General features: G+C 42.2%; 3 protein-coding genes across 11 annotated transcripts; 1 reads left to right on the top strand and 2 right to left on the bottom strand.

The window, feature by feature from the left end:
• Positions 1-1620: 1620 nt before the first annotated feature.
• On the top strand, positions 1621-13985 carry LOC135516272 (TRAF-interacting protein with FHA domain-containing protein A-like). Of its 5 annotated transcripts, none has more exons than XM_064940438.1 (4): positions 1621-1728; positions 1924-2197; positions 11700-11772; positions 12942-13985. In XM_064940438.1, the coding sequence occupies exon 4, from the start codon at positions 13001-13003 to the stop codon at positions 13595-13597; it is 597 nt and encodes a 198-aa protein (XP_064796510.1). In that variant the 5' UTR covers positions 1621-1728; positions 1924-2197; positions 11700-11772; positions 12942-13000; the 3' UTR covers positions 13598-13985. The 5 variants fall into 5 exon arrangements, with proteins under 5 accessions (XP_064796510.1, XP_064796508.1, XP_064796509.1 ...); XM_064940436.1 differs by having other exon boundaries at positions 1864-2197; XM_064940437.1 differs by lacking the exon at positions 1621-1728 and having other exon boundaries at positions 1849-2197.
• A 2333-nt stretch (positions 13986-16318) lies between these two features.
• On the bottom strand, positions 16319-21602 carry LOC135516271 (RNA-binding protein 4.1-like). 4 transcript variants are annotated; one of them, XR_010451915.1, is made up of 5 exons: positions 21495-21577; positions 20544-20971; positions 19778-20432; positions 18135-18247; positions 16319-17196 (listed from the first exon to the last, which is right to left on the bottom strand). XR_010451915.1 is itself a non-coding variant. In XM_064940432.1 (4 exons), the coding sequence occupies exons 2-4, from the start codon at positions 20950-20952 to the stop codon at positions 18232-18234; spliced, it is 1080 nt and encodes a 359-aa protein (XP_064796504.1). In that variant the 5' UTR covers positions 20953-20971; positions 21495-21577; the 3' UTR covers positions 16319-18231. The 4 variants fall into 4 exon arrangements, 2 of the variants coding, with proteins under 2 accessions (XP_064796504.1, XP_064796506.1); XR_010451916.1 differs by having other exon boundaries at positions 18151-18247; XM_064940432.1 differs by having other exon boundaries at positions 16319-18247.
• Positions 21603-22044: 442 nt separating this feature from the next.
• ponzr6 (plac8 onzin related protein 6) lies at positions 22045-24584 on the bottom strand. Of its 2 annotated transcripts, none has more exons than XM_064939045.1 (4): positions 24459-24584; positions 23320-23442; positions 23065-23222; positions 22045-22768 (listed from the first exon to the last, which is right to left on the bottom strand). In XM_064939045.1, exons 2-4 carry the CDS (start codon positions 23438-23440, stop codon positions 22523-22525), a joined length of 525 nt encoding a protein of 174 aa, XP_064795117.1. In that variant the 5' UTR covers positions 23441-23442; positions 24459-24584; the 3' UTR covers positions 22045-22522. The 2 variants fall into 2 exon arrangements, with proteins under 2 accessions (XP_064795117.1, XP_064795116.1); XM_064939044.1 differs by having other exon boundaries at positions 24463-24584.
• Between the last annotated feature and the right edge of the window lie 3380 nt (positions 24585-27964).

Raw genomic sequence — 27964 nt, 5'->3', positions numbered from 1 at the left:
GTCTGAGTGTTGGAGTGTGCCCCTGGCTATCTGTAAATGATGTCTGAGTGTTGGAGTGTGCCCCTGGCTATCTGTAAATGATGTCTGAGTGTTGGAGTGTGCCCCTGGCTATCTGTAAATGATGTCTGAGTGTTGGAGTGTGCCCCTGGCTATCTGTAAATGATGTCTGAGTGTTGGAGTGTGCCCCTGGCTATCTGTAAATGATGTCTGAGTGTTGGAGTGTAAATGATGTCTGAGTGTTGGAGTGTGCCCCTGGCTATCTGTAAATGATGTCTGAGTGTTGGAGTGTGCCCCTGGCTATCTGTAAATGATGTCTGAGTGTTGGAGTGTGCCCCTGGCTATCTGTAAATGATGTCTGAGTGTTGGAGTGTGCCCTGTAAATGATGTCTGGCTATCTGTAAATGATGTCTGAGTGTTGGAGTGTGCCCCTGGCTATCTGTAAATGATGTCTGAGTGTTGGAGTGTGCCCCTGGCTATCTGTAAATGATGTCTGAGTGTTGGAGTGTGCCCCTGGCTATCTGTAAATGATGTCTGAGTGTTGGAGTGTGCCCCTGGCTATCTGTAAATGATGTCTGAGTGTTGGAGTGTGCCCCTGGCTATCTGTAAATGATGTCTGAGTGTTGGAGTGTGCCCCTGGCTATCTGTAAATGATGTCTGATGATGTCTGGCTATCTGTAAATGATGTCTGAGTGTTGGAGTGTGCCCCTGGCTATCTGTAAATGATGTCTGAGTGTTGGAGTGTGCCCCTGGCTATCTGTAAATGATGTCTGAGTGTTGGAGTGTGCCCCTGGCTATCTGTAAATGATGTCTGAGTGTTGGAGTGTGCCCCTGGCTATCTGTAAATGATGTCTGAGTGTTGGAGTGTGCCCCTGGCTATCTGTAAATGATGTCTGAGTGTTGGAGTGTGCCCCTGGCTATCTGTAAATGATGTCTGAGTGTTGGAGTGTGCCCCTGGCTATCTGTAAATGATGTCTGAGTGTTGGAGTGTGCCCCTGGCTATCTGTAAATGATGTCTGAGTGTTGGAGTGTGCCCCTGGCTATCTGTAAATGATGTCTGAGTGTTGGAGTGTGCCCCTGGCTATCTGTAAATTTAAAAAAGAAAAAGGGTGCTGTCTGCTTTGCTTAGTATAAGGAATTTGAAATTATTTTTTACTTTTGATACTTGACTATAGTTTACATTTATTTTTGATACATAAGTATATTCCAAACCAAATACTTTTACTCAAGTAGTAATTTACTGGGTGACTTTAACTTTTACTTGAGGCATTTTCTATTAAGGTATCGTTACTTTTACTCAAGTATGACAATCTGGTTCTTTTTCCACCACTGTTTGAGTGTGTAAATTGGAGCTTTCCAATAATAATCATGCCTTATTACCATAAAAATTCAAATTCAAGATCTAAAATGAGGGCAAGCATATTTGCATATGTTCCATAGGGTGTGCTTATCTCTCAATAGCTTTTTGAAGACATGTAGAATGAGGACAGAAAAAGGTCAGAGGGGAGGGTACGGCTGTCCTGTTCTGTCTGTTTACTGATGTCACAGCAGCCAATCAGGCCTGTGGACCCACACTCCAGTAGAGTATAAAAAGACACCCATAACCTCTTGACTCTCACTCCCATCTGTAACAGAGGACGACTAGTCTACGCATGAAAAGATGCCGTCATCGGAGGTGGAATTATACAATGACCCAACTACGTTTATTTTCTTTGCTGACATTTAGTACAGGTAGGTTTAAGGAATCCATATGTATGAAAACTAACTGCATTAGAAAATGCTGACAGAATAGAGGGATGAGAAGAGACTAAAAAACATGTGAAGAAATTCAAGTCATGTAAATCTTTGTTTTTGTCCTTTCTAAAGGGTGGTCTACTACCACCAGACTGTCTAATGTCCTAAATACATTCATCTCTGGATACACAGTTGGTTTGAGATGTTTCATCTCAGGAACCGAAGGAAGCTACTTCAACTGGTTCAAGATGACAGTGGGACAAGCTCCAGTCTGCATGCTATCACTTTACATTCACTCCAACATTCTATGGGGAGTTTAACAATAGCACCTGGTTTGTAGCAAGGAAAATGGAGCTAGTTTTGTGCTGACTATTGAAGACCAGACCATGAGATAAGGGGATGTGTTACTGTGCCACATGAGATTCATGCCAAGGGTCTTTGGAAAGGGTGTTTCTTTTGCATTCGGGTAAGTAACAAATATATGTATTATCATGTGACTATCAGGCTCTTTTAAATGGTTATATTAAAACAAAAACAATTATGAGAACCTTGGTTTTACTGTGTTATAAAAGGTCCGGGAACCAGCATCTTACTCAGCAGCCTATGTCTTAGTCAGTCCAGCCAGGAGACTCTGTGATTCTGAACTGTATAATACACACTGACACCTGTGCAGGAGAACACAGGGTCTATTGGTTCAGACATGGCACAGGAGAATCCCATCCAGAATAATTTACCCACACGAAAATAGGAGTGATCAATGTGTCTACAACCTCCCCAAGAGGAACCTCAGCCTCTCTGATGCTGGGACTTACTACTGTGCTGTGGCTTTGTGGGGAGATACTGTTTGGAAACGGGACAAAGCTGGACATTGAAGGTATTTTGCTTTGAACCTCTAAATTTAGATTTTATTCTGTAATAATTCATCTCTGATCTGTAACAATTCAAGACAAATCAAACTCTAAAATAAATTTACTGATGCAACTCTGAATTGTAAAAGGGTCGAAGACGAAGCTTACAAAATTTGATATGTATACCTGTGTTTCTAAGAAATAATATCAACAACTTCCTTTAAACCCCAAACTCCTAGCTTTAATTGTGTCCAACATCTTGAGTTTGATTGCCATCGTTGTCCTTGCAGGGTAAAACTCTTTTACTAGCGATTTGTGTTTCTACTTAAATGGCTCCTGCCATTTTGTGTGGTCATTCACATGTGACCAGGGGCGTCATGCACCCAAAAAATCTGAGGGCGCACAAAGTACGTGAGAATGTCTGAGTGGTGGTCCGTAGGGGGGCTCGTCCGTACATTATTGAATTTTTTCCCGCAATCTAGAGCCATAATCACTGTGCTTACTTCTATATTTAAAAATAATAATAATAAACGGTCTATTTTTAATTTTTCTGCATGTCTAAGCATACTTCTCTGCATCTCTGTTAAAATCTGGGTAAAAGATGGAAAGGAATGTGAGTCTTATTCAGTACATTTAGTTATTGCTTGCTTTTCTAAAGTCTACCACTCTTGTCAGCAGGCATGCCAGCTAGGATCGTAAGACGAGCTAGCTACTCTAACATAATTGATAGCCTGAATTGGCTTCTTGGTAGCTAGTTATGAGGTTCTGTGATTGGGAATCTGGGCTAGCCAGGACCGAGTTTGGGAAACCCTGCTCTTCGGCGATGTCTTGACTTCCCTGATCTGTGTGTACACCACCTATCCAGTTGAGGGCAGTAAACTTCCACAAAGGGAACAGACTACAGGCAAAGGAAGGATCTCATCATTCACGTTTATTTTTTAAAACATTTTAGTAATTTAGCATACTCTTATCCAGAGCGACTTACAGTAGTGAGTGCATTACATGTTCATACTTTTTCATTACCAGTCATATGATGGTGGCCATATGTTGGTTTATAGAAAAGGATATATTATCTGTAGTTTGGCCTGGCTAGCCTTCCAACATTATGTACAGTACCGTTGTTTGTAAAGGACACTATCAAACCAGAGTGAAGAAACAAGATTATGGTTTTAATTATTTTATTATGAGTGCATGACATATCAGGGGAAAAAGTTTATTAGGACTATATACTTTTAAATCCAAGTATTCAAGTAGTACAGCTGTAAAAACTACTACAACTATTTACAGTATAGGCTGCAGTATATAGTTGAAGTCGGAAGTTTACATACACCTTAGCCAAATACATTTAATCTCAGTTTTAAACAATTTTAATCCTAGTACAAATTCCCTGTCTTAGGTCAGTTAGGATCACCACTTATTTTAAGAATGTGAAATGTCCGAAAAATAGTAGAGAGTGATTTTATTTCATCACTTTCCCAATGGGTCAGAAGTTTACACACACTCAATTAGTATTTGGTAGCATTGCCTTTAAATTGTTTAACTTGGGTCAAATGTTTCAGGTAGCCTTCCACAAGCTTCCCACGATAAGTTGGGTGAATTTTGGCCCATTCCTCCTGACAGAGCTGGTGTAACTGAGTCAGGAATGTAGGCCTCCTTGCTCGCATACGCTTTTTCAGTTCTGCCCACACATTTTCTGTAGGCTTGAGGTCAGGGCTTTGTGATGGCCACTCCAATACCTTGACTTTGTTGTCCATAAGCCATTTTGCCACAACTTTGGAAGTATGCTTGGCGTCATTGTCCATTTGGAAGACCCATTTGCGACCAAACTTTAACTTCCTGACTGATGTCTTGAGATGTTGCTTCAATATATCCACATAACTTCCCTCCCTCATGATGCCATCTATATGTGAAGTGTACCAGTCCGTCCTGCAGCAAAGCACCCCCACAACATGATGCTGCCACCCCCACAACATGATGCTGCCACCCCCATGCTTCACGGTTGGGATGGTGTTCTTCAGCTTGCAAGCCTCCCCTTTTTTCTCCAAACATAACAATGGCCATTATGGCCAAACAGTTCTCTTGTTGTTTCATCAGACCAGAGGACATTTCTCCAAAAAGTACGATTTTTGTCCCCATGTGCAGTTGCAAATGGTAGTCTGGCTTATTTATGGCAGTTTTGGAGCAGTGGCTTCTTCCTTGCTGAGCAGCCTAAAGGAGTGAATAAATAAGGCCATCTTAACCATCTTAATCAGTAGGCCTTCTCTCCACATAATGTCATAAGCCTTTTCAATGTAAAAAAAGACAGTAGCCATTACTTTCATGACCAGAGTATTTTTTTTTTTTTACATCATTGCTCACCTTTATTAATGCAACCAAAGTTGATCTACCTTTACGGAATCCACTTTAACATTGACTCTATAAACCTCTATGTTCCAGGAAATATGACAATTTATTGACTATCATCTTTTCCAACAGCTTACACAAGTTAGAGGTCAGTGCTATTGGTCTATAACTAATCAGCACATGAAGGGTTCTTACCAGGCTTTGCAAAAGTTAACATTACTGCACGTTTCAAACCAGAAGGTATAACTCCCTCACTCCAAATTGTATTAAATAATCCCAGGAAAACAGGTATTACCTTAAACATTACATGGCACAACTGATCATGACCTGGGGCTGGAAATCAACAGCCTATCAAGGCTGAATGCATGTCATGTATGGTAAAAACAGCATCCAAAGAAAATTCAACAGTATCCCTGTTCTTATACACATAAACATGAGCATTTGATATCGCACACCTGCGTTGCTTATATACTTCATCCAAAGTAACCCCACTATGTAACCTAGCAAATGTCTTCTCCAACAAGTTAGCTTTTTCTTTATCAGTTACAGCCATGTTCTGACCCACAACCAAAATGGAATCTGAGATGCTTGCTTCTTCCAGTCATCTTCTTCAACATAGACCATACATCCCCCAGCTCAGTAATCCTGCCTATTGTAGAGCAGATCTGTCTCCATACATTTCTTGACAGACTTAATGACCCTATGTACTAAAGCTCTCTTCCTTTGGAAATCTACTAGATTATCAGGAGTCATATTCCTACGCAACACTCTGTAAGCCCTATTTGTTTCTCAAATAGCCACAGTGTCCTCTTCAGTCCACCAAGGAGCCACCTTCCTTTTCTCACCCACTTCACTCACTGGCACATATACATTTGCAGCACACAAAATCAGAGCGGTCACAGAGGCAGCACATACATCAACTGTCCAACAGACTTTAAGCAATGATCACCAAACTTTTCCCAGTCTGCTTTTTGAAAGCACCATCTTCTGACTGTTACCCCATCGGGAATAGTAACATCAAAGTTCATGGTGCATGAAATCAGTATAATCATTTTATCAGGTTTCAGGTAAGACCAAAGTGCAGACTGTGTTGAAGTAGCAATGTTTATTGCAAAAACAGGGGCAGGCAAACGACAGGTCAAGGCAGACAGGGATCGATAATCCAGAGTAGTGGGGCCCGAGGTACAGGGCGGCAGGCAGGCCCAGGGTCAGGTCAGGCAGAGGTCGGTAATCCAGAGTAGGGGCAAAGGCACAGGACAGCAGGCAGGCTCAGTCAGGAAAGGCAAGGGTCAAAACCAGGAGGGCGAGAAAAAGAGAGACTGGAGAAAAGCAGGAGCTGAGACAAAACGCTGGTTGACTTGAACAAACAAGACGAACTGGCAACAGATAAACAGAGAACCCAGGTATAAGTACCCAGGGGATAATGGGGAAGATGGGCCACACCTGGAGGGGGATAGAGACAAGCACAAGGATAGGTGAAACAGATCAGGGCGTGACACATACATTATATTCCATTCATACATAAATGCAATAGAGTTAGAAGCCATTGTGAGGTCCAGGCAGGATGTAACCCCTCTAACAACATCCACTCTTGTACCACATCCATCGTTAAGACATACTAATGCTCATCTTCCACAATAGTACCATTAGCATCTGTATGTGTGCTTTCCAATAAACTACTATGTATTTTCCTGATATTTCATGAAACATCACTACAGATAGTTGACGACAAGGGTTGTAAAAATTGTGTCACTTAATATTACTACCTGCAATATAGATTTCCACAATCAGATGGCACAGTTAAATGACGATATACAAGACCTTCTCTTATGAACTTAACACACCCACCACCCTGTCCAGTTGATCTATCAGGTCTGATTGAGCAATAACCAGAAATAATCAAATCAAGATGTAAAAGCCATGTTTCTAGAACACATATCACTTCAGGTTTCTCTAAATCAATGACATATTTGTTAAACTCCTGACCGTTAGCAATTTTTATTTTATTTTTTTATTTCACCTTTATTTAACCAGTTAGGCTAGTTGAGAACAAGTTCTCATTTACAACTGCGACCTGGCCAAGATAAAGCATAGCAGTGTGAACAGACAACACAGAGTTACACATGGAGTAAACAATTAACAAGTCAATAACACAGTAGAAAAAAAAGGGGAGTCTATATACAATGTGTGCAAAAGGCATGAGGAGGTAGGCGAATAATTACAATATTGCAGATTAACACTGGATTGATAAATGGTCATGTACAGGTAGAGATATTGGTGTGCAAAAGAGCAGAAAAGTAAATAAATAAAAACTGTGGGGATGAGGTAGGTGAAAATGGGTGGGCTATTTACCAATAGATTATGTACAGCTGCAGCGATCGGTTAGCTGCTCAGATAGCTGATGTTTGAAGTTGGTGAGGGAGATAAAGGTCTCCAACTTCAGCGATTTTTGCAATTCGTTCCAGTCACAGGCAGCAGAGTACTGGAATGAAAGGCGGCCGAATGAGGTGTTGGCTTTAGGGATGATCAGTGAGATACACCTGCTGGAGCGCGTGCTACGGATGGGTGTTGCCATCGTAACCAGTGAACTGAGATAAGGCGGAGCTTTACCTAGCATGGCCTTGTAGACGACCTGGAGCCAGTGGGTCTTGCGACGAATATGTAGCGAGGGCCAGCCGACTAGAGCATACAAGTCGCAGTGGTGGGTAGTATAAGGTGCTTTAGTGACAAAACGGATGGCACTGTGATAAACTGCATCCAGTTTGCTGAGAAGAGTGTTGGAAGCAATTTTGTAGATGACATCGCCGAAGTCGAGGATCGGTAGGATAGTCAGTTTTACTAGGGTAAGCTTGGCAGCGTGAGTGAAGGAGGCTTTGTTACGGAATAGAAAGCTGACTCTTGATTTGATTTTTGATTGGAGATGTTTGATATGGGTCTGGAAGGAGAGTTTGCAGTCTAGCCAGACACCTAGGTACTTATAGGTGTCCACATATTCAAGGTCGGAACCATCCAGTGTGGTGATGCTAGTCGGGCAAGCGGGTGCAGGCAGCGATCGGTTGAAAAGCATGCATTTGGTTTTACTAGCGTTTAAGAGCAGTTGGAGGCCACGGAAGGAGTGTTGTATGGCATTGAAGCTCGTCTGGAGGTTAGATAGCACAGTGTCCAATGACGGGCCAAAAGTATATAGAATGGTGTCGTCTGCGTAGAGGTGGATCAGGGAATCGCCCGCAGCAAGAGCAACATCATTGATATATACAGAGAAAAGAGTCGGCCCGAGAATTGAACCCTGTGGCACCCCCATAGAGACTGCCAGAGGACCAAACAGCATGCCCTCCGATTTGACACACTGAACTCTGTCTGCAAAGTAATTGGTGAACCAGGCAAGGCAGTCATCCGAAAAACCGAGGCTACTGAGTCTGCCGATAAGAATATGGTGATTGACAGAGTCGAAAGCCTTGGCAAGGTCGATGAAGACGGCTGCACAGTACTGTCTTTTATCGATGGCGGTTATGATGTCGTTTAGTACCTTGAGTGTGGCTGAGGTGCACCCGTGACCGGCTCGGAAACCAGATTGCATAGCGGAAAAGGTACGGTGGGATTCGAGATGGTCAGTGACCTGTTTGTTGACTTGGCTTTCGAAGACCTTAGATAGGCAAGGCAGAATGGATATAGGTCTGTAACAGTTTGGGTCCAGGGTGTCTCCCCCTTTGAAGAGGGGGATGACTGCGGCAGCTTTCCAATCCTTGGGGATCTCAGACGATATGAAAGAGAGGTTGAACAGGCTGGTAATAGGGGTTGCGACAATGGCGGCGGATAGTTTCAGAAATAGAGGGTCCAGATTGTCAAGCCCAGCTGATTTATACGGGTCCAGGTTTTGCAGCTCTTTCAGAACATCTGCTATCTGGATTTGGGTAAAGGAGAACCTGGAGAGGCTTGGGCGAGGAGCTGCGGGGGGGCCGGAGCTGTTGGTCGAGGTTGGAGTAAGGCTCCTAGCATTACACTGATGGATAACAAAAACAATAATGTACCAGTATAATTTTAAACTGTCCCCTCGCCCATACCCGGGCGTGAACCAGGGACCTTCTGCACACATCAACAACAGTCACCCTCGAAGCATCGTTACCCATCGCTCCACAAAAGCCGCTGCCCTTGCAGAGCAAGGGAAACTACTACTTCAAGGTCTCAGAGCAAGTGACGTCACCAATTGAAACGCTATTTAACGCGCACCGCTAACTAAGCTAGCCGTTTCATATCCGTTTACACTAACACTAATTATAATCATACTGAGACATTCCATCAATAGGATTATTAGGAGTCAACATATCAACAATCATGGCAACAGTAACATCTGTTACTAAAAACTCTGTAGCTGCTTCCACAATCTTCAACTTGGCAGTTCTTCTTTCCACAAACGCGGGCAGGTTGATAACCTTTCCAATGAAGGCTAAAAAAGTGAATCTGATAAACTATTAAGGTGTCCTTTGAAAGAACACATATTTGTGAGCGCAAGATTTCTGAACAGGTATCCTATCCGTGTCTGGACCAACATAAGTAACATTTCTTACAGTAGGTCCACTAATTCCAGCAGTAGCCCTATTATCTCCATCATCCTGCCTCATAGTTAAACCAATCTGCCTGGATGCCGCCTCTGCATAAGAGACATTATGAGTGATTTTATATCTTTGGTCATCTCTAGCCTCTTTCTGGCATCCACCAACTGCTGTACTGTGTGCCCCCCCCCCCCCCCCCCATTTACACCATTTAACCTTGACATTGTTTCCACATTCAACATAATCATGTTCCCCTACACACTTGGCACATATTTTCTTTCCTTTGCACAGAGCCGCTACATGTCCCATTCTTTGGCATTTGAAAACACATTAATTGAGGTGGGGCAAAATCTTTGTAACAGTGAAAGCCAGTAAGCCCATCTGTTCTGTCTTTGGTTCAACCTTCTCGAACATGAATAACACTGACATGCTTTCACTTCTCTGCCTCTCTTTCTTACTGAACAGCCTTTTGGCTTCAACCACTATGACCCCTCTACATTTTATTTTATATCATCTATGGTGGAACCCCAGAAACGACCATCCTCAGGCTAGCCAAAGCTCTAGGGACATGACCTGTGATTTTCTTCCCACTGAGAGTTTTCAGAATCTTCCCTTGCTGATATATAACGGCCATATATTACTTTTCCATGTGGGGTTACTGAAAGTCGTAAGGAAGTTGCATGGAGCCTGCAAAATTGAAATCATAAACAGACATTCCCTAAAGAGATAGAGCTATTGGGGAATTCTGGAATTTCCCAAGGCAAGCAGCAATTCACCGTCTACGGTGGTGCGATGTAATATGGTCAATGCTAGAAGGTATACGGCTTCTGTCAAATAAACGTTAAAATGTTGACCCTTTGTGCATTTTAGCTAACACTAACCATTTTCCTAACCTTAACCTAATTATTCTAACCTGATACGTTAACACTCATAAACTGTTGCATAAATTCTCATAGCCTTCAAATTCTCCTAACCTGTTACAAAAAGTCAAATCTGACAAAAACTGTATCCCATCTAGTCATAACCATGAATGGTGGAGCGCGTGCTTGCTGACTCAACGGTTATCCCCTTCCTGTTGTTTTGCTCTCGGCAGTACTATCACAGTACAGTATGGTTTAGAAACTATCATAGATAGAACATATCTTTGTTACTATCCTCCGACACCCATTATAGTTCGCACAAAGGTTGGTGCGCCAGTAGGCAGGCAATAGTTGTTGTACCCTTTCAAGTAAGCAAGTCAACAGTCGGAGACGCATACTTACTGTATGTAGCCTGATCTTTGCAGACGCTGCGTGTACAATTGCTACAACTACCTAATTTTACAGGTAAGATATAGCCTAGCAAGTTTGGTAGTGAACATTCAGAATGGTTTTGTTGTTTGATTGAATGTCATGACATTTCAATATCAGTAAAATCTTCGACAAGTCTCGTCATGTTCTCGTCATGTTATTAGAGCTATAGAAAAACGTGTGCACTTCTGACAATATACTAGACTGGCTGTTGTGAAAAACTGTTTCCTAAACTGGCGGAGTATGGGTTGTTCCACCAATTAGTCATTCTAACAACATGACAATACAATTCGTTGAAATAAAACGTTATTTCACACACACACACACACACATATATATATATAAACGTTATTTCACATATGTTATTTCACATACATGTGTGAAATAACGTTTTATTTCAACGAATTGTATTGTCATGTTGTTAGAATGACTATAATATGGTAGACTGAACTTCTGCTAAAATGAACGGATTTGCCCGATTTCGGACAACAAATTTGGGAGAAATAATGCACACGACGGACCTGATATCGCCCATAATTCGGCAACCATGAGTGCCTATTAAATCACCCATAAATCCCCACGAGGGAACATTTTGTGACAGTAACAATTATTATTCGAGAAATGACCGTGGAAACGCCTTTATGAGCAAATATTGATTTAATAACCATCATTTCGACGTAAACTTGGGAGTCACGCGATGATATGTTGTGTGGTCCTCCCATTACTATTCGGAAAACCATGCAGTTTATTGAACTACCGATTAAATAAATTAGGATGAATTGCACAGAGTGGTGAATGTGCACGGTCATGAGCTTGTTGCTCCTTTCCATTTCCAATAAATATCGAGGGTTTTACTCTGGTGACATTATGATCAATGCTTGACTGCTGTATGACAAATACTAATATTCTCTCTCATCCAAAATAATCTCATCATGTAGACTAGACAACCCGCACAGCCAACCTGCACTGTATCTGCGAGCTGTTGGCGAGAGAGTACATGCCAAGACCAGAGTAAGCACATTTCATTTAACATAACAGTTTTTGTGACAAAACTATCGATAGAGTTGAAAATGTGATGGAACCACATTGAACTTTAGATTATTATTCGGTACATGAAAATTAGCTAAAAAGTATATTTTGTGTGTGCTAATTGTAACTGGAGAGGGACGTAAGCAACACTGTTACACTGTCATCAAGCAGTGATTTTTATCTGCAGAACGTCTTTTTGGTGGAAGCACACCACCAGTGGGAAAATTCACAAACAATATTGTCTTTATGCAGATTTTAGAATATTTGCATTAAAATATGTCGCCAATTGGATGGAAACCCAGACAAGGATGGTAAAAACATGGATAAATGTTGGGGTTGAGTGAGTTCCAAAAGGGTTCTTCGGCTGTCCCCATAAAATAACCCTTTTTGGTTCCTGGAAGAAGCCTTTTTGATTCCAGGTATAACTATTTTGGGTTCCATGTAGAACTCTGTGTAAAGGGGTCTACCTGGAACTCAAATGGGTTCTACCTGGAACCAAATGCGTTTTACCTGGAACCAAAAATTAGTCTACAAAGGGTTCTCCTGTGGGTACAGCCAAATAACCCTTTTTAGGTTCTATATAGCACATTTTTTTCTAATAGTGTAGAGGATGCAGTGGAACATGTCAAAATGCTGAATATTGACACTTTAGCAAGTCTTTATTCATACATTTGTTTTTAATGTATTGCGTTTTCCATGTGGTCTATAGTAAAGAGCACTTAATTTAATATAACAGGCTTTTAAAATTCAACATTGGTGCACAATTTGTACTTAAAATATCTGAGGCAAAAGGCACTCATTTCATGGAACGACCCATATAAAATAGGCTACATTCATAGCACCCTGTAATTACTTTCATCAAGTGAAAGTTTTAGAGGAAATGCTGAATGAGGCTGGGTGTGTGGAATGATGCAATTCTGACAAGTCTTCCTTAAAATGAGAACTAAAAGTGTTAACAAAACAAGAGATTTTCTACTGCTTTATGGTAATACCCTGACATTTCTCCCTATGGAATTGTGCAATAGAATGAAATGTTTTTAATTTCAGTACCCTCTGTCTGAGCTGTTTTTCTATTTCTAGTAATAATACTTGTTTAGTGCCAGAATAACAAATAATAGTCAATTTAATAATTATCTCTGTTTTTCTTTCAGACCAATTGAAACTGAAAGTCAGCATCCTTTCAATTGCAAAAGCTATCATAACACACATCATGGAGCTGCCTCACACTATGGAAACAGAGGAGCTGATGACCTACCTCCAGATCCAGCTCTACCACCCCCAGCAGGCCTCTAAGGCTCTTTACCGCCTGCTGCCCCTGGACGCCAGGCACAAGCACCCAGCCGAGGACCCCCTGAGGCTGGGCCGGGACGCCCACGGATGCACCTTTGCCCTGGCCGACCCACGGGTCTCCCGCAAGCAGCTGGCCTTGCAGGCCTACCTCACCGCCAACAGCCCTGACATGCTGTTCTCTGTGCAGAACCTGAGCCAGAAGGGACACGTGACGGTCAACGGGTCAGAGTTGGGGTACCTGGAGAGGGCAGAGCTGCCGAATAAGGCCCTGGTCCGGTTCGGGGAGTATGAGCTGCTGATACGTCGTGAGAATGGAGAGGCAAAGGGGAGCTTCGAGGTGGAGTTTGGGGTGCTGGCAGTGCCTCCTTCCAGAGAGGTGGGCGTGCCAAGTATTGTTCCCGTCATGGATACAGGCTCAGACCATTCAAACAATGGCATCCCACCACTCATGAGCCATGGGCCGATAGAGATGGATGAGACAATCATGTACCAATCATGCAGTATGTTTCTCTCATAGACAATAATTTTCTCTTTACCTAGTAGCAGTTGTCTTTAAACAATATTGATGTTAAACATTGTAGAATCTCTCGTGGACAGGAAGTGACAAACCTTAACAATAATTTTACTTCTGGGTAACCGAGATTAAACATTCTGTAAACTTAATCATACTGTTGACTGAATGTAGGGCCAAGCCATTGGGACCTCAAGTGTAGTTTTTCTTATCACTCCGCAAGTGTTACTAAGACTGTTACGTTATTATATAAAATGTGAAACTAAAGCTTCTGAATATTGACCTTTTTCATGTAGTTCAAGTATCAGTGTTAAATGAAAGATGGGGAAGGATCATATGGTTTTGTAACTGTTTTGTAAATGTTGACTATAATAATAAAACTGTTTTTATTTGATTATTGTGTTACACGTCGTATACTTGCCGAAGCCTTTAACAAGTAATTCAACTTTTATTTGCAAGGCACCAAGGTTTCTGAACCAATCAGACGGCCCTGAATGTGTTTGCATTTGGTGAAGGGTCAGGGAGGTACATACAGTGGTATTCAGACCCCTTGACTTTTCCCACATTTTGTTAAGTTACAGCCTTATTCTAAAATTGATTGCTGAGAATTGTTATTTATTTAATTTACACACAATACTCCATAATGACAAAGCAAAAACAGGTATTTTTGTTTTGCTCACTATTACAAATAATAAAGAGATACATAACATAAGTATTCAGACCCATTGCTATGAGACTTGAAATTGAGCTCAGGTGCATCCTGTTTCTATTTATCATCCTTGAGATGTTTCTACAACTTGAATGGAGTCCACCTGTGGTAAATTAAATTGATCAGACATGTTTTGGAAAGGCACACACCTGTCTATATAAAGGTCCCACAGTTGACAGTGCATGTCAGAACAAAAACCAAGCCATGAGTTAGAAGGAATTGTCCGTAGAGCTCAGAGACAAGATTGTGTCGAGGCACAGATCTGGGGAAGGGTACCATAAAATGTCTGCAGCATTGAAAGTCCCCAAGAACACAGTGGCCTCCATCATTCTTAAATGGAAGAAGTTCGGACACACCAAGACTCTTCTTCGAGCTGACTGCCCGGCCAAACAGCAATCGGGGGAGAAGGGCCTTGGAAAAGGGCCCCAAGACGACTCAAAGCTGTAACCACTGCCAACGGTGCTTCAACAAAGTACTGAGTAAAGGGTCTGAATACCTATGGAAATGTAATATTTCAGTTTTGTATTGTTAATACATTTGCAAACATTTCTAAAAATCTGTTTTTGCTTTGTCATTATGGGGTATTGTATGTACATTGATAAGGGGAAAAAAAAATTTCATCAATTTTAGAATAGGGCTGTAATGTAACATTTGGAAGAAGTTAAGGGGTCTGAATACTTTCCGAATGCAATGTGATCCAGAAATCTGTGGAGAAGTAGCGTGCATTTTGGCCTGAGCAAGGTGTCTGGGTAGCCAGGCAAAGGGCCACGAGCTCTGAGGAAGGTATGGCTCATCTGGACTTGGGCTTGGTCCTGTCAGTTCTCTTTTGCTCATCCATCCGCAGGAGGTAACCCCCTGTCAGCTGCCCCTCCTGGAAACAGTGATAAACCCCAGAGTCGGATGGAGAGGACCGGTGGATGAGGTAGCTGTTTCCCCCATGTGAGTGATCGAGGGAGTGGGTTCTGTTCTTTTGGAGAAGGTCCAACTGGGTTAGAGGCTATGCGTCTCGTTCCCCGTATACAGGGATGTGGACAGAAATGTAAAAAATAAAACTTGCAACCTCCTCTCTATAGATGTCTCTGAACCATCCCACATGGAGCTTCCCCGGGCTTCCCCTCTCCTGTGCTCACATAGTGTGTATACACAACCTAGGTAAAGGATAGAGGAAACTAGGAAATAGCACTTCTCAGAGGGTGTAACATGACAACTCTTTGTCACAGGGAGTAGCAAAATCGAAACAAAGTGGTATCAATGTATTATTATCATAGCATCTTCTTTCTTAACAGCATTTATGCAACTACACACTGAATCACTCAACCCTCTCTCAAAGTTCCCCACAGCGATTGCAACCCTGCCAGGCACCCCTGATGTAAACACCTCCACCTCCCCTAGCCTCACTGTCAAGTTCTCCCTGCACCCCAGCTCCAAACAAGCCAGGGTTACATCACCTGACTGACAGGAATAAATAAGACTCCAGAGTCATGAACCCAGGTCTCAAAGGATGTAGTGAGGAACCAGGGCAAACCAGTGGCAGGGTTGAGAGCTGAGTAGAGCCACAGTGCAGGTATTGCCAGTGCCACACTCAACCAATGGGGCTTCAGCAAAACAGTAAGCCACACCCCAGACAGGAGTATGACCAATAAGCTCAGTTACAAAATCCATTGTCCTCCGGGACTAGTCTGGAGTATTTTTATGTCTGGAAAGCACCTCAGAGATCATTTGCAGTTCTTTACCGTTGAGTGTTGCATTTCAATGCCTCTGTACTTCCCCAGAGTTATATTAGGAAGTCCTTTACCATTCTGTGATCTCATCAAACAGCTGTGATAATGTGAACAGTGTCTCAAAAAGACAGGATATTTTGTCCATACTCAAAAATAAAGTAATCAATTATACATAAAAAATAATATTTTTTTTGGTAGTTAGATTGGTAAACAAAATACATTTGAAAATCAGTGCTTTCATGTAATATTTCTGCAGTTGAGCATGCAAGCAAAAGCAATACTGATGGCAACAGTAAAAATTGTTCACAATTTATAACTTTAATGGTGACAGTACATAGAAATGGTGAGCATCAAGGACAACAGTATGCTGATGCCACTTAAACACAAGGAGTCTCATCTGGTCAGCAAATGATTAGGCAACAGTCAGACATTCTTTCTTCAAGCTGGTCCTGCCCAAGTCCCTCCTGAAGAAAGAAGAGATTATTTAAAATAAAATAAGTGTGTAAATATAACCCCTTTTTCCTCACCAATTTCATGATATCCAATTGCGATCTTGTCTCGCTGCTGCAAGTCCCCAACGGGCTTGGGAGAGACAAAAGTCGAGTACTCAGAAACATGACCTGCCAAGCCACACTTCTCAACACCTGCTCGCTTAACCCGGAACCCAGCTGCACCAATGTCAGAGGAAACACCGTTCAACTGACGACCGAAGTCAGCTTGCAGGCGTCTGGCCCGCCACAAGTAGTTGATGCAATGAGCCAAGTAAAGCCTCACCCCCAAACCCTCCCCTAAGCCAGACAACACTGGGCCAATTGTGCGCCGTCGTATGGGACTTCCGGTCACGGCCGGTTGTGACACTGCCTGGGATTCGAGCCCAGGCTGTAGTGACGCCGCAACACTGCGATAGATCGCTGCGCCACTCGGGAGGCCTGAAGAGATGCATTTTTTTTTTTACCTCACTGAAATATTAAACCTAAGGCACAAAATGGCACAGAGAGATGTCTGACCATGATGGGCCATTGCACTTCCTGCATAAGGACCGATCTGGTAGTGGTGGCACCCATTCACAGCATACATAACCCTGAAGAGCAGTGTCAGAATATCAAGAGGAGCTGAAGTCCACTTCTGTACCAGAAGTCCACTTCTGTACCAACCACTGGAAAGAAGACCATGCCCTAGAGAGGAAGAGATGGGAGAAATAGGATGGAAGGAAAGTATCATTAAAAAGACAAACATTGGGGAAGTCTGTTCATCCATACAATTACAAAAATAAATTTAGTACATCCAACATGACACTTATTCCAACATTTCATTACTGATACCTACATGGTTACAGTATTCTGCTAAATTAATTTCACAATACCTTCCCTAGCAGAATTCCACTTCCGTGCCAACCTCTTGTGCAAAGAAAGAACAAGAGGCCGAGATACGGGGGATTGGAGCAATAAGATGAATCAGTTGGATAGAAAAGGATACTAAGCATGGGCAAAGTATCATCAAATGGGAATTAAAAAAGGTACTAAACATAGGATTTTTATTTTTGTTGCATTGTCATTTCAGAATATATACCTGCTGCTAATAGTGGAATGATACTTTGAAACACTTACCCGCTAAATGTTGGCTGTGATATTTGCCTATCAATTGGGAAAGCTGTTTGACTTTGACCATCTAAAATCGCTGCAAAATACATTTTCAAAAACAAAAATAGTTTGTACAGCTGTTTGAAGCTGAATGTTTGTTTCACTGAAAAGATTTTTCACAGCGATTTAGATTGTACAATGAGTCGCTTCACTATTCAGGGCTTATTTTCACAAACTGAAATTGAGCGAACAGTGTAGATTTTTACCAACCAGGAAATGACAGAGCGATTTCCACTAGGTAAACAGCCAAAGTCAGAACAGCTTTCCCATTTTGACAAGTGCCGCTTCAGCGGGGAAACCAATAGACAAATAGCACAGCAAATCACACTGGTGGGTATGTAATACTGTGAAACACTATCATTCCACTATTACTGCAGATAATGAAAACCTGAAATTTACAATGCAAAAAAATAATACATCTATCCTTTGTAGCACCTTTAAAGTACAATAAATCTTAGTTCTGTATAAATTACCTTAATTGAACATTACCTCCACATGTCCATATCGTAGGATACAGCAAAAGACAGCACGACCGTCTCCTACATTGTGTCCACAACACCTATCCACAGATCATGGTTCTAACAACCTACAAAAAGCAGAAGTGCTAAGCATACCAGGGCTTATTGTCCTATGTATCATGGGAGAGGGCATTAGTTAGATCACTAAGCCAAAATATGACATTTATTTAAAGAGAATGATGGTGAAGAACATGGTAGGGTATGCAGTGTTTGAAAGATGGAAACTGACATTGTAAAATTAAGCACCTTCAAAGATCGCAAGAGAATACATTTGCCATCGCAAAGAAAAAGATGGAGGGTAACTTCCCCACTACTTTGAATATAAATTAAACATTGAAAAGCGTATTTTTCAGAATGGACCGAAATGCCATAGATCAAGTTAGTGCTGCTGCATATTGGCTTTCACTGACTGCAATGAGCATCGTCATGAAGCGCCTATAGTAACGAGGAAAGATGGGGAAGTTCAAAGTGACTATAGTTCAAATCTGTTTATTAAAAAGCTTTGAAATCAAAAATGGCATCTGTAAAGAAAAGAAAACCATACATAAAACGCAGCTTTGGGGTATCTAGGTATGTAAATCGGCATATAATTGAACACAAAATGTCTAACAAATCAAATTTGCATAGGTAGTTAAATCACTACACTAACAGTTGCGTCGCAAAACGTCTTGAATACTGGTAAGTACCACCCAAAACCAAGATCACACCAGTTAAAGCGATATTACACTAACACGTTGTTGGACTAATTATGCAAATGAGTGTGTGGTTTATTAATCAAACTGAAGCTAGGTACAGCTCTGAAAAAGACATCTGCAGAATCTTCGTAACATTCATGTTTACCAAAATTACATGGATTGCTATTTAATTAACATTCAAATAGTCCCTTCATGAATATCACAGTTTAGAGGGTTTGTATCCATGAAAATTATTTTATGAAGGAAGAAATTTTATGTTAGGTCTTAGGCCAACATAGAGCCCTTAGGAGTACTGCGTCATTTCAAAATAGAACACCTCAAAAATACAGTACCCCCTCTGCCTTTATCCTTTGCCCCAAAACAGCTTATGAACCTCGAACAATAAAATCAAGCAGAACAAATGTAAAACAGTTCAAGAAAGAGGACGAAACCGTAGACAAAAGCGTATTTTTTTGTATGGGTGGCCGCAAGCAATAGAGTATCTTCCAGTAAGTCGCAGGTGAACGCAACGCCACAGACGAAGGGGGGGTATAGTGCCACGTGCATCAGGAGACGACGATCTTGTCGGATAATTTAACCCTGGAAAGAGAGCAAACCACACAAGTCAAGCGCATTTTACTCATGGAGGAACGCGCTGAGGTTCAGTAAAACTTCCAGCATTCTTTAAAAGGCATATTACGAGTTTACATTGTTCAGTTGAAGCAGATTTGGAGAGTTTGTAAAAAGCTAAGGATATGGTGAAACAATGCATTTGGAGCTTTTCTAGTCTGGTATTTTAAGCGAGACACTGAACGTCAATGCGAGGAGTCACCCCTAATTCAATCCTTCCACTCCCCATTGTTTTAAGTGAGCTAGATATGGAGTGTAATTGCATAGTGTACTATCCTGTTTCTGATATCTCACCTTGAGTCAAGCACCAGTGTGCTTTCAATACGAGTAGCGGGCAGGAGGGGGCAGAGCCACCCTCTCAGCATAGGGGTCTCTGGTACGTGGTACGCTGTACATCGCTGGCCTGGACAGAGGAGAGAGCCGAGAGCGCTCATAGGAGTAGCCGTTACCTGCGGGGGCATGGGGGGAGGGGGTCTTCTGATGGGACTGCGATCACGGGCATAGTAGGAGGACGGAGGAGGGAGGGGGCGACGCTCGTACGGGTTAAGGGAGGAGGCCCCAAGGCGCTCCCTAACCATGGCAGAAGGGGGTGGTGGTGGAGGGGGTATGGTACCAACACGCCTTTCATCTCCATAGCCTGAAAGGCCACCGTAAGGGGCAGGGCGCGCTCTGTACTTCTCATAGTAATCGACCACCCCGTAGCTTTCCCTCTCACGCTCATAAGCACGCTCTGGGGGGTAAGGGGCTCGTCTAGGGGGAGGTGGAGGTGGAGGGGGGCCAGGGTAACCCCCTGACATGCGACCTCTGTAATGAGGGGGCTCACGCAGACCCCTGTCTCCGGGGTAGCCACGGGGTGGTGGCCAGTAGCCACCCCTATCTGGTGGGGGGCCGTAATCCTCTTCCTCCCCTCTGGGACGGCTTTTTGACATCTGAACGTGAATCCGTTTGCCTAAAGAGGAAAACCATGATTAACAGTCAGACAGTGACACGCAAGTCCATATTTAACTTCAGGACTTTTCAACAGTTCAATCATAAATCTTAATGAGGGTAATTTTCTTACCTTGGAAGTCAGTGTTGTCTAATCCCTTTATGGCATCCTTGGCCTCATCGGAGTTGGACATGTGAATGAATGCGAAATTTTTTATGATGGCACATTCTGTCACTGTTCCATACTCCTCGAACAGAGTGCGGAGCTCATCGCCGTTGCCTTTCTCCACATTGGCCACATGAAGTTTCACTGGACCCTGGTTCTTCCCCCTGCTCGGCTCCACATTGATTGGCCTGCCATGAAGCTTGAAGAGGTGCAGGCTGCGGATGGCTTTGGTTGCAGACTTGCGGTCATCCATGTGGACAAAGGCATAGTTTTTGAACTTTGCACATTCTGTCACTGTGCCATGTTCAGTAAACAGGGCCTCAATCTCATCCTTTTCGACCTCGTTAGGGAGGTTTCCAATAAAGATCTTCACCATCTTTATGTTAACGCAGAGCCTGTGAGATAGGAGAGGCATGTCAATATACCAGTTAGGCTGCAAATAAAATCGTGATGTCAAGTGAGTGGGCGGCATGGACAGGAAATGCAATGGTTAACGTTATGTTAGCTAGCTAACTAGTGCAATTGAATTCAAACTGGCCGAACAATTGCTGAATAGTAGTTAAACAAACTTATCTTCAATGTCTAAGTTCACATTTCTAAAGTCGGGCAAGCTGTTGTCTGGTAAGCAAAGTTGGAAAGCGGAGTTAGCTGTGGAATATCGAAAGTAGACAAGACTTCCTCCATCACAGCGTCGACTGGGTGGCTAACGACGTTAGCAAGCCAACTTAGCTAATGTTAGCTAGCTAGCTAAGGACGTTAGCTATGATAGTTAACTAGCTAGCTCAATATAACGACCAAAATAAAAATGTCAAATTCATGCAATACAATTATCGTAAAGCAAGTTCAGACAGTTAATTTGGCATAAAAAGATAGAAATAAAGAATACATTATTGCCATAGTAAGATTCCACAAACTCACCTCACTGCTACGAGGACGACGACACACGTTAACGTTACACCAACCCTTCTTCTATGCGTATAATGGCGGTCCACAAACAAACGTTTGAGGTGCGTGAAGCCGACATAACACTTCACGTCCGTTTTTTTTTTTTAACAATGCAACAAGCCCCGCCCACTAACAAGTTTGATTGGTGAATGGCCTTACCAGTAAAGTCTTCATTGTCAAATACGCAGCTTGATTGGACAAACTGGTAAAAAAAAATGAATTTACGGAGGACAAAAAGGGATCAATTCGTTTTGTAAGGCCCGGTGCTCCATGTATGTAACGTTCTCATTTTTTAGGCCATTCCATTGGCCTTTTAGTGAAATCTCCACTTACACCGGGGAACCGACCCATATGAAACGAACTGGCCCAATCACAACAAAGTGATTTTCAAATTAATCTTCCGGTAAATCGACTCAACTTTGGTCTTCTTTTTTCAACCCATGTGCTGCTCAGTGCTAACCAATGTAAATAGGTGCTCACACATCTCAGTATACCTACACCCAAATAATTCATTTTCAGACAATTAAAGTTAAAATATTTTATTAATTACATTAATATTCTCTAAAGTACAAAATTTATATGGTACGTGAATCAGATACCGTAGTTGCATGGTTGTGTTAATTGCGCCAATTTAAGTGTTAGCGTCTAACAAGCTATATAAAACACTAAGGAAGTTTATATTTTAATTAATTCATTGCAATCAATGTAATTCTGATAGTGTTATGATTTCCTGATCATGTTATGATTTCTCTATAAGTGTTTGCTTTCCTATATTTTTTTTAAACAAGCTATATAAAACACTAAGGACGTTTATTTGTTTAATTAATTCATTGCAATCAATGTCATTCTGATAGTGTTATGATTTCCTGATCATGTTATGATTTCTCTAAAAGTGTTTGCTTTCCTATAATAATAAAAAACAAACAGATATCTATGTGATGCATTGTTGGCTGGCTGTGCTGCCTGTTTCACATTCTAGAATGGCACTCATCCACAACCCCCTAATTTGTCGCTTGCTTATGCTGGCTATATTGTGGCACGGAGGGGTAGAGTCCTACAGGCATAGGCTGTAGATGCATAGAGGGGTCAGAAAAGGCTTGTTGAGGGGGATGCATGTTGATCTGGACAGGGGATGGGACATTGACAAGGAGGAGAGGGCGCTGACGTAACTTCAGCTCTCGGGCCATCTGGCACCAGGCACAGGGGGTGCAGCAGGTGACCAAGAGGCAGTCGTCGCATATGGACCCCTACAGGCGGTGGTGGGAGGTGGGGAGGATATGAGACAGATATGAATTAGACAGATGGGTTGTCAGATCATGTGAATACAGTGGCTTTCATTCCCATGATCACATCTCTTCTACTGACCCTATTCCATTATATAATATACGCCATTGGCCCTATTATTTCAGTCATTATGATTATGTATTTATTGATCTTGTCTAGCATCACCTGACAGCTCTGTGTGTATGAGGCATTAGTTAATTGTATAATAGGAGATGTTACGATATCAGCAAAGAGTAATGTCAAGGGTGTTTCACTCTACCTGGATGCGGTATCTCTCCCTCATGGTGCTCCGGAAGGCCAGAGAAGCAGCTGGGAGCCAGTTGGGGGAAATGTCCAACAGGGGGAGACAGAAACACTCCCCAAAGTCTGTACTTGTCTGACATCTCAGACAGCATGGGCACCAGAACCCAAAGCAACCTGACAGGAGACAGACAGACCAAGTTACTCACACACACACATGCACACACACGGACACGGACACACACACACACACACACACATTAAATACACTCACAGATCTTCATGTCACCACAACAGTCACAGATGCTGCTGCTCCACACCTCAGTCTTTATGTCAGCAGGGGACCGAAAAATGCCTGGCTGTATGTTCACTACAGGCATCGGCTGGACTGCCATCACTATGGATATACAGAGGACAATGCAAATCAAAAGCACTGCCAGAGATCTGCCCAGGTAATATGGAGTTGAGTTATATGAGGAACTGAAAATAATATACATGAATATATATATCATGAGTCATGCTGATTCAATACACAATTATTAAATTGTATTTTTGTTATCAGGTTATTCTGCTATTCAGCTAAGATACTCCTGGAATTTAAACACTTTAGGTCACAAAGAATACATCTCCTTTCACTATTGCCAGAGGGAGCAGGTCAGTAGCTAATACAACAGTGTTTATTGGTTGGTATGACGAGCAAAAACTGTAGTAGCAGGCTGCTTGTCAGGAAGTATGTGTATACTCGGCTCAGAGGGGCGGGCCTGGTCTTTTCACAGTAAACAGAAGAACAGAAGCACGTCTCCCCCCCTTCAATTCATCTCTAGGGAACTGGTAGTCTTGTTAGTCAGTTGCCAGGTTGCCTCCCACATTAACAATGTTCCAGCATTCACTAGTGCTGTTGCCTATGTGTTGCTCTAGGTCTGGGATTTTAGAGACTACGGAACTGGTCTCTCAGAGCACTCAAAACAATTGAAGTTGTGGTTCAATTGTGGTGTGGTTATAAACTGGTTTAGGTACTCACAGCATGGGTCAACTTTGTGTGCGGTTAATGTTCTGATCTATTGTAAATGTCACAGATTTTCTGCTATGATAACTTTCGCATTTACTTTGACTTATTACTATATGCAATGACAGCGTTCCGTCTCTTATTAATAACTTATCAACAGCTCTACAGCCGAATATAAAGTTATTATTTCATAAGCAAAAACACCATCCATCATTTCTTTCACATACAAATGACCGGATATACTATATTGATTATGATATAACCACATTAATGGTAATGATATTGCGTTTAACCCACTATATTTATGTAAACAATTTTTCTTTCCAAATTGCTTGAAAGATACCTCACATTGCACATCAACAAAGTTGACTTATCATCGAAGAACCACAAAATACATCTCAGCCTACCTACTTCTGGAGGTGATGGTGATGGTCAGGTCTACGGCGTGTCTCGGAGGGGTGGAGATGCAGAAAACAAGGCTGGATACACAGAATCCAATTCACATGGACGGATGGGTCGACACACAGCTAATGATATCTCAGGTGAGCACAGGTTAGTGTATACCTGAGGTTCTCTCTGGCAACCAAATGTATCGGTGTGGTGGGTGGAACCTGTGTGTGTGGGTGTGTGTGTCACTATCACTTGTGAAATTTGCATTGTCATAGGGGAGAGTGGGGTAAGAGTTCATCTTTTACATTTAGAATCGCTACATCAAGGGAAATACAGTATTCTTTCTAACAAAGATGTCTACATTGAACAAAAATATAAACGCAACATGCAACAATTTCAAAGATTTTACTGAGTTACAGTTCATATATGGAAATCAGTCAATTAAAATAAATAAATTAGGTCATAATCTAAGGCTTGCACATGAATGACTGGGAAAACAGATATGCATCTGTATCTTTAAAAAAAAGGTAGGAGCGTGGATCTGAAAACCAGTCAGTATCTGGTGTGACCATCATTTGCCTTATGCAGCACAACACATCTCCTTCACTTAGAGTTGATCAGGCTGTTGATTGGGGTCTGTAGAATCCTGTCCCACTCCTCTTCAATGGCTGTGCAAAGTTGCTGGATATTGGCGAGAACAGTAACACGCTGTCGTACACATCAATCCGAAGCATCCCAGACACGTTCAATGGGTGACATGTCTGATGAGTATGCAGGCCATGGAAGAACTGGGACGTCTTCAGCTTCCAGGAATTGTGTACAGATTCTTGCAACATGGAGCCGTGCATTATCATGCTCAAACATGAGGTGATGGCAGTGGATGAATGACACAACAATGGGCTTCAGGATCTCGTCATGGTATCTCTGTCCATTAAAATTGCCATTAATAAAATGCAGCTTATGCCTGCCCATACCATAACCCCACCGCCACCATGGGGCACTCTGTTCACAAGGTTGACATCAGCAAACCACTCACCCACACAATGCCATGCACGCTGTCTGTCATCTGCCCGGTACAGTTGAAACCAGGATTCATCCAATTCTCCAGGCCATCGAAGTTGAGCATTTGCTCACTGAAGTCGGTTACGCCGTTGAACTGGTCAAGACCCTGGTGAGGACGACTGGTCTCAGACGATCCTGCAGGTGAAGAAGTCGGATGTGGAGGTCCTGGGCTGGAGTGGTTACACGTGTCCTGCGGTTGTGAGGCCAGTTGGACGTAATGACAAATTCTGTAAAATGTTGGAGATAGATTATGATAGGGAAATTAACATTCAATTCTCTGGCAACAGCTCTGGTGGACATTCCTGCAGTCAGCATGCCAATGGCACATTCCCTCAAAACTTTAGACCTTTGTGGCACTTTGTTATGTGACAAAACTGCACATTTTTAGAGTGGCTCCTTATTTTCCCCAGCACAAGGTTCAATTGTTTAATGATCATGCTGTTTTAATCAGCTTCTTGATATGCCACACCTGTCAGGTGGATGGATTATCTTGACAAAGGAGAAATGCTCACGAAGAGGGATGTAAACAAATTTGTGCACAAAATTTGAGAGAAATAACCTTTTTGTGCGTATGGAAAATGTATTTTATTTCAGCTCATGAAACATGGGACTAACACTTTACATGTTGAATTCATATTTTTGTTCAGTTTTCATATATATTTCAGAATGTTGTGTACATGTGGGGAAAAAAAATCAGAATTCATGTAAACACAACAGTTTTGAAAACATACAGTGCCTTGCGAAAGTATTCGGCCCCCTTGAACTTTGCGACCTTTTGCCACATTTCAGGCTTCAAACATAAAGATATAATACTGTATTTTTTGTGAAAAATCAACAACAAGTGGGACACAATCATGAAGTGGAACGACATTTATTGGATATTTCAAACTTTTTAACAAATCAAAAACTAAAAACTTGGGCGTGCAAAATTATTCAGCCCCTTTACTTTCAGTGCAGCAAACTCTCTCCAGATGTTCAGTGAGGATCTCTGAATGATCCAATGTTGACCTAAATGACTAATGATGATAAATACAATCCACCTGTGTGTAATCAAGTCTCCGTATAAATGCACCTGCACTGTGATAGTCTCAGAGGTCCGTTAAAAGCGCAGGGAGCATCATGAAGAACAAGGAACACACCAGGCAGGTCCGAGATACTGTTGTGAAGAAGTTTAAAGCCGGATTTGGATACAAAAAGATTTCCCAAGCTTTAAACATCACAAGGAGCACTGTGCAAGCGATAATATTGAAATGGAAGGAGTATCAGACCACTGCAAATCTACCAAGACCTGGCCGTCCCTCTAAACTTTCAGCTCATACAAGGAGAAGACTGATCAGAGATGCAGCCAAGAGGCCCATGATCACTCTGGATGAACTGCAGAGATCTACAGCTGAGGTGGGAGACTCTGTCCATAGGACAACAATCAGTCGTATATTGCACAAATCTGGCCTTTATGGAAGAGTGGCAAGAAGAAAGACATTTCTTAAAGATATCCATAAAAAGTGTTGTTTAAAGTTTGCCACAAGCCACCTGGGAGACACACCAAACATGTGGAAGAAGGTGCTCTGGTCAGATGAAACCAAAATTGAACTTTTTGGCAACAATGCAAAACGTTATATTTGGCGTAAAAGCAACACAGCTCATCACCCTGAACACACCATACCCACTGTCAAACATGGTGGTGGCAGAATCATGGTTTGGGTCTGCTTTTCTTCAGCAGGGACAGGGAAGATGGTTAGAATTGATGGGAAGATGGATGGAGCCAAATCCAGGACCATTCTGGAAGAAAACCTGATGGAGTCTGCAAAAGACCTGAGACTGGGACGGAGATTTGTCTTCCAACAAGACAATGATCCAAAACATAAAGCAAAATCTACAATGGAATGGTTCAAAAATAAACATATCCAGGTGTTAGAATGGCCAAGTCAAAGTCCAGACCTGAATCCAATCGAGAATCTGTGGAAAGAACTCAAAACTGCTGTTCACAAATGCTCTCCATCCAACCTCACTGAGCTCGAGCTGTTTTGCAAGGAGGAATGGGAAAACATTTCAGTCTCTCGATGTGCAAAACTGATAGAGACATACCCCAAGCGACTTACAGCTGTAATCGCAGCAAAAGGTGACGCTACAAAGTATTAACTTAAGGGGGCTGAATAATTTTGCACGCCCAATTTTTCAGTTTTTGATTTGTTAAAAAAGTTTGAAATATCCAATAAATGTCGTTCCACTTCATGATTGTGTCCCACTTGTTGTTGATTCTTCTCAAAAAAATACAGTTTTATATCTTTATGTTTGAAGCCTGAAATGTGGCGAAAGGTCGCAAAGTTCAAGGGGGCCGAATACTTTCGCAAGTCACTGTAGCTTGTCCAGAAAAAGTGGTCTCTTGGCACAAAACATTAAGGACACCTGCTCTTTTGATGACATAGACTGACCAGATAAGCCTTGAGACAATTAAAACAAG

The sequence above is a fragment of the Oncorhynchus masou genome, chromosome 27, assembly GCF_036934945.1.
Source record: "Oncorhynchus masou masou isolate Uvic2021 chromosome 27, UVic_Omas_1.1, whole genome shotgun sequence".
Lineage (NCBI taxonomy): Eukaryota > Metazoa > Chordata > Actinopteri > Salmoniformes > Salmonidae > Oncorhynchus > Oncorhynchus masou.
The sequence above is the reverse complement of the archived record's forward strand: the minus strand, read 5'-3'. Positions and strand labels throughout refer to the sequence as shown.

What these genes read in the sequence shown, in the direction of transcription:
- LOC135516272 (XM_064940438.1), top strand. Translation starts at nt 13,001, where the DNA reads ATGGAGCTGCCTCACACTATGGAAACAGAGGAGCTGATGACCTACCTC.
- LOC135516271 (XM_064940434.1), bottom strand. Translation starts at nt 20,952, where the DNA reads ATGGTGAAGATCTTTATTGGAAACCTCCCTAACGAGGTCGAAAAGGAT. An exon ending in AGACAACACTGACTTCCAAG is followed by an intron (nt 20,433 to 20,543) that starts GTAAGAAAATTA and finishes TTTCCTCTTTAG; the next exon opens with GCAAACGGATTCACGTTCAG. An exon ending in ACACTGGTGCTTGACTCAAG is followed by an intron (nt 19,454 to 19,777) that starts GTGAGATATCAG and finishes CTCTCTTTCCAG; the next exon opens with GGTTAAATTATCCGACAAGA.
- ponzr6 (XM_064939044.1), bottom strand. An exon ending in TTGTGGTGACATGAAGATCT is followed by an intron (nt 23,223 to 23,319) that starts GTGAGTGTATTT and finishes GTCTCCTGTCAG; the next exon opens with GTTGCTTTGGGTTCTGGTGC. An exon ending in GGGAGAGATACCGCATCCAG is followed by an intron (nt 22,769 to 23,064) that starts GTAGAGTGAAAC and finishes CACCGCCTGTAG; the next exon opens with GGGTCCATATGCGACGACTG.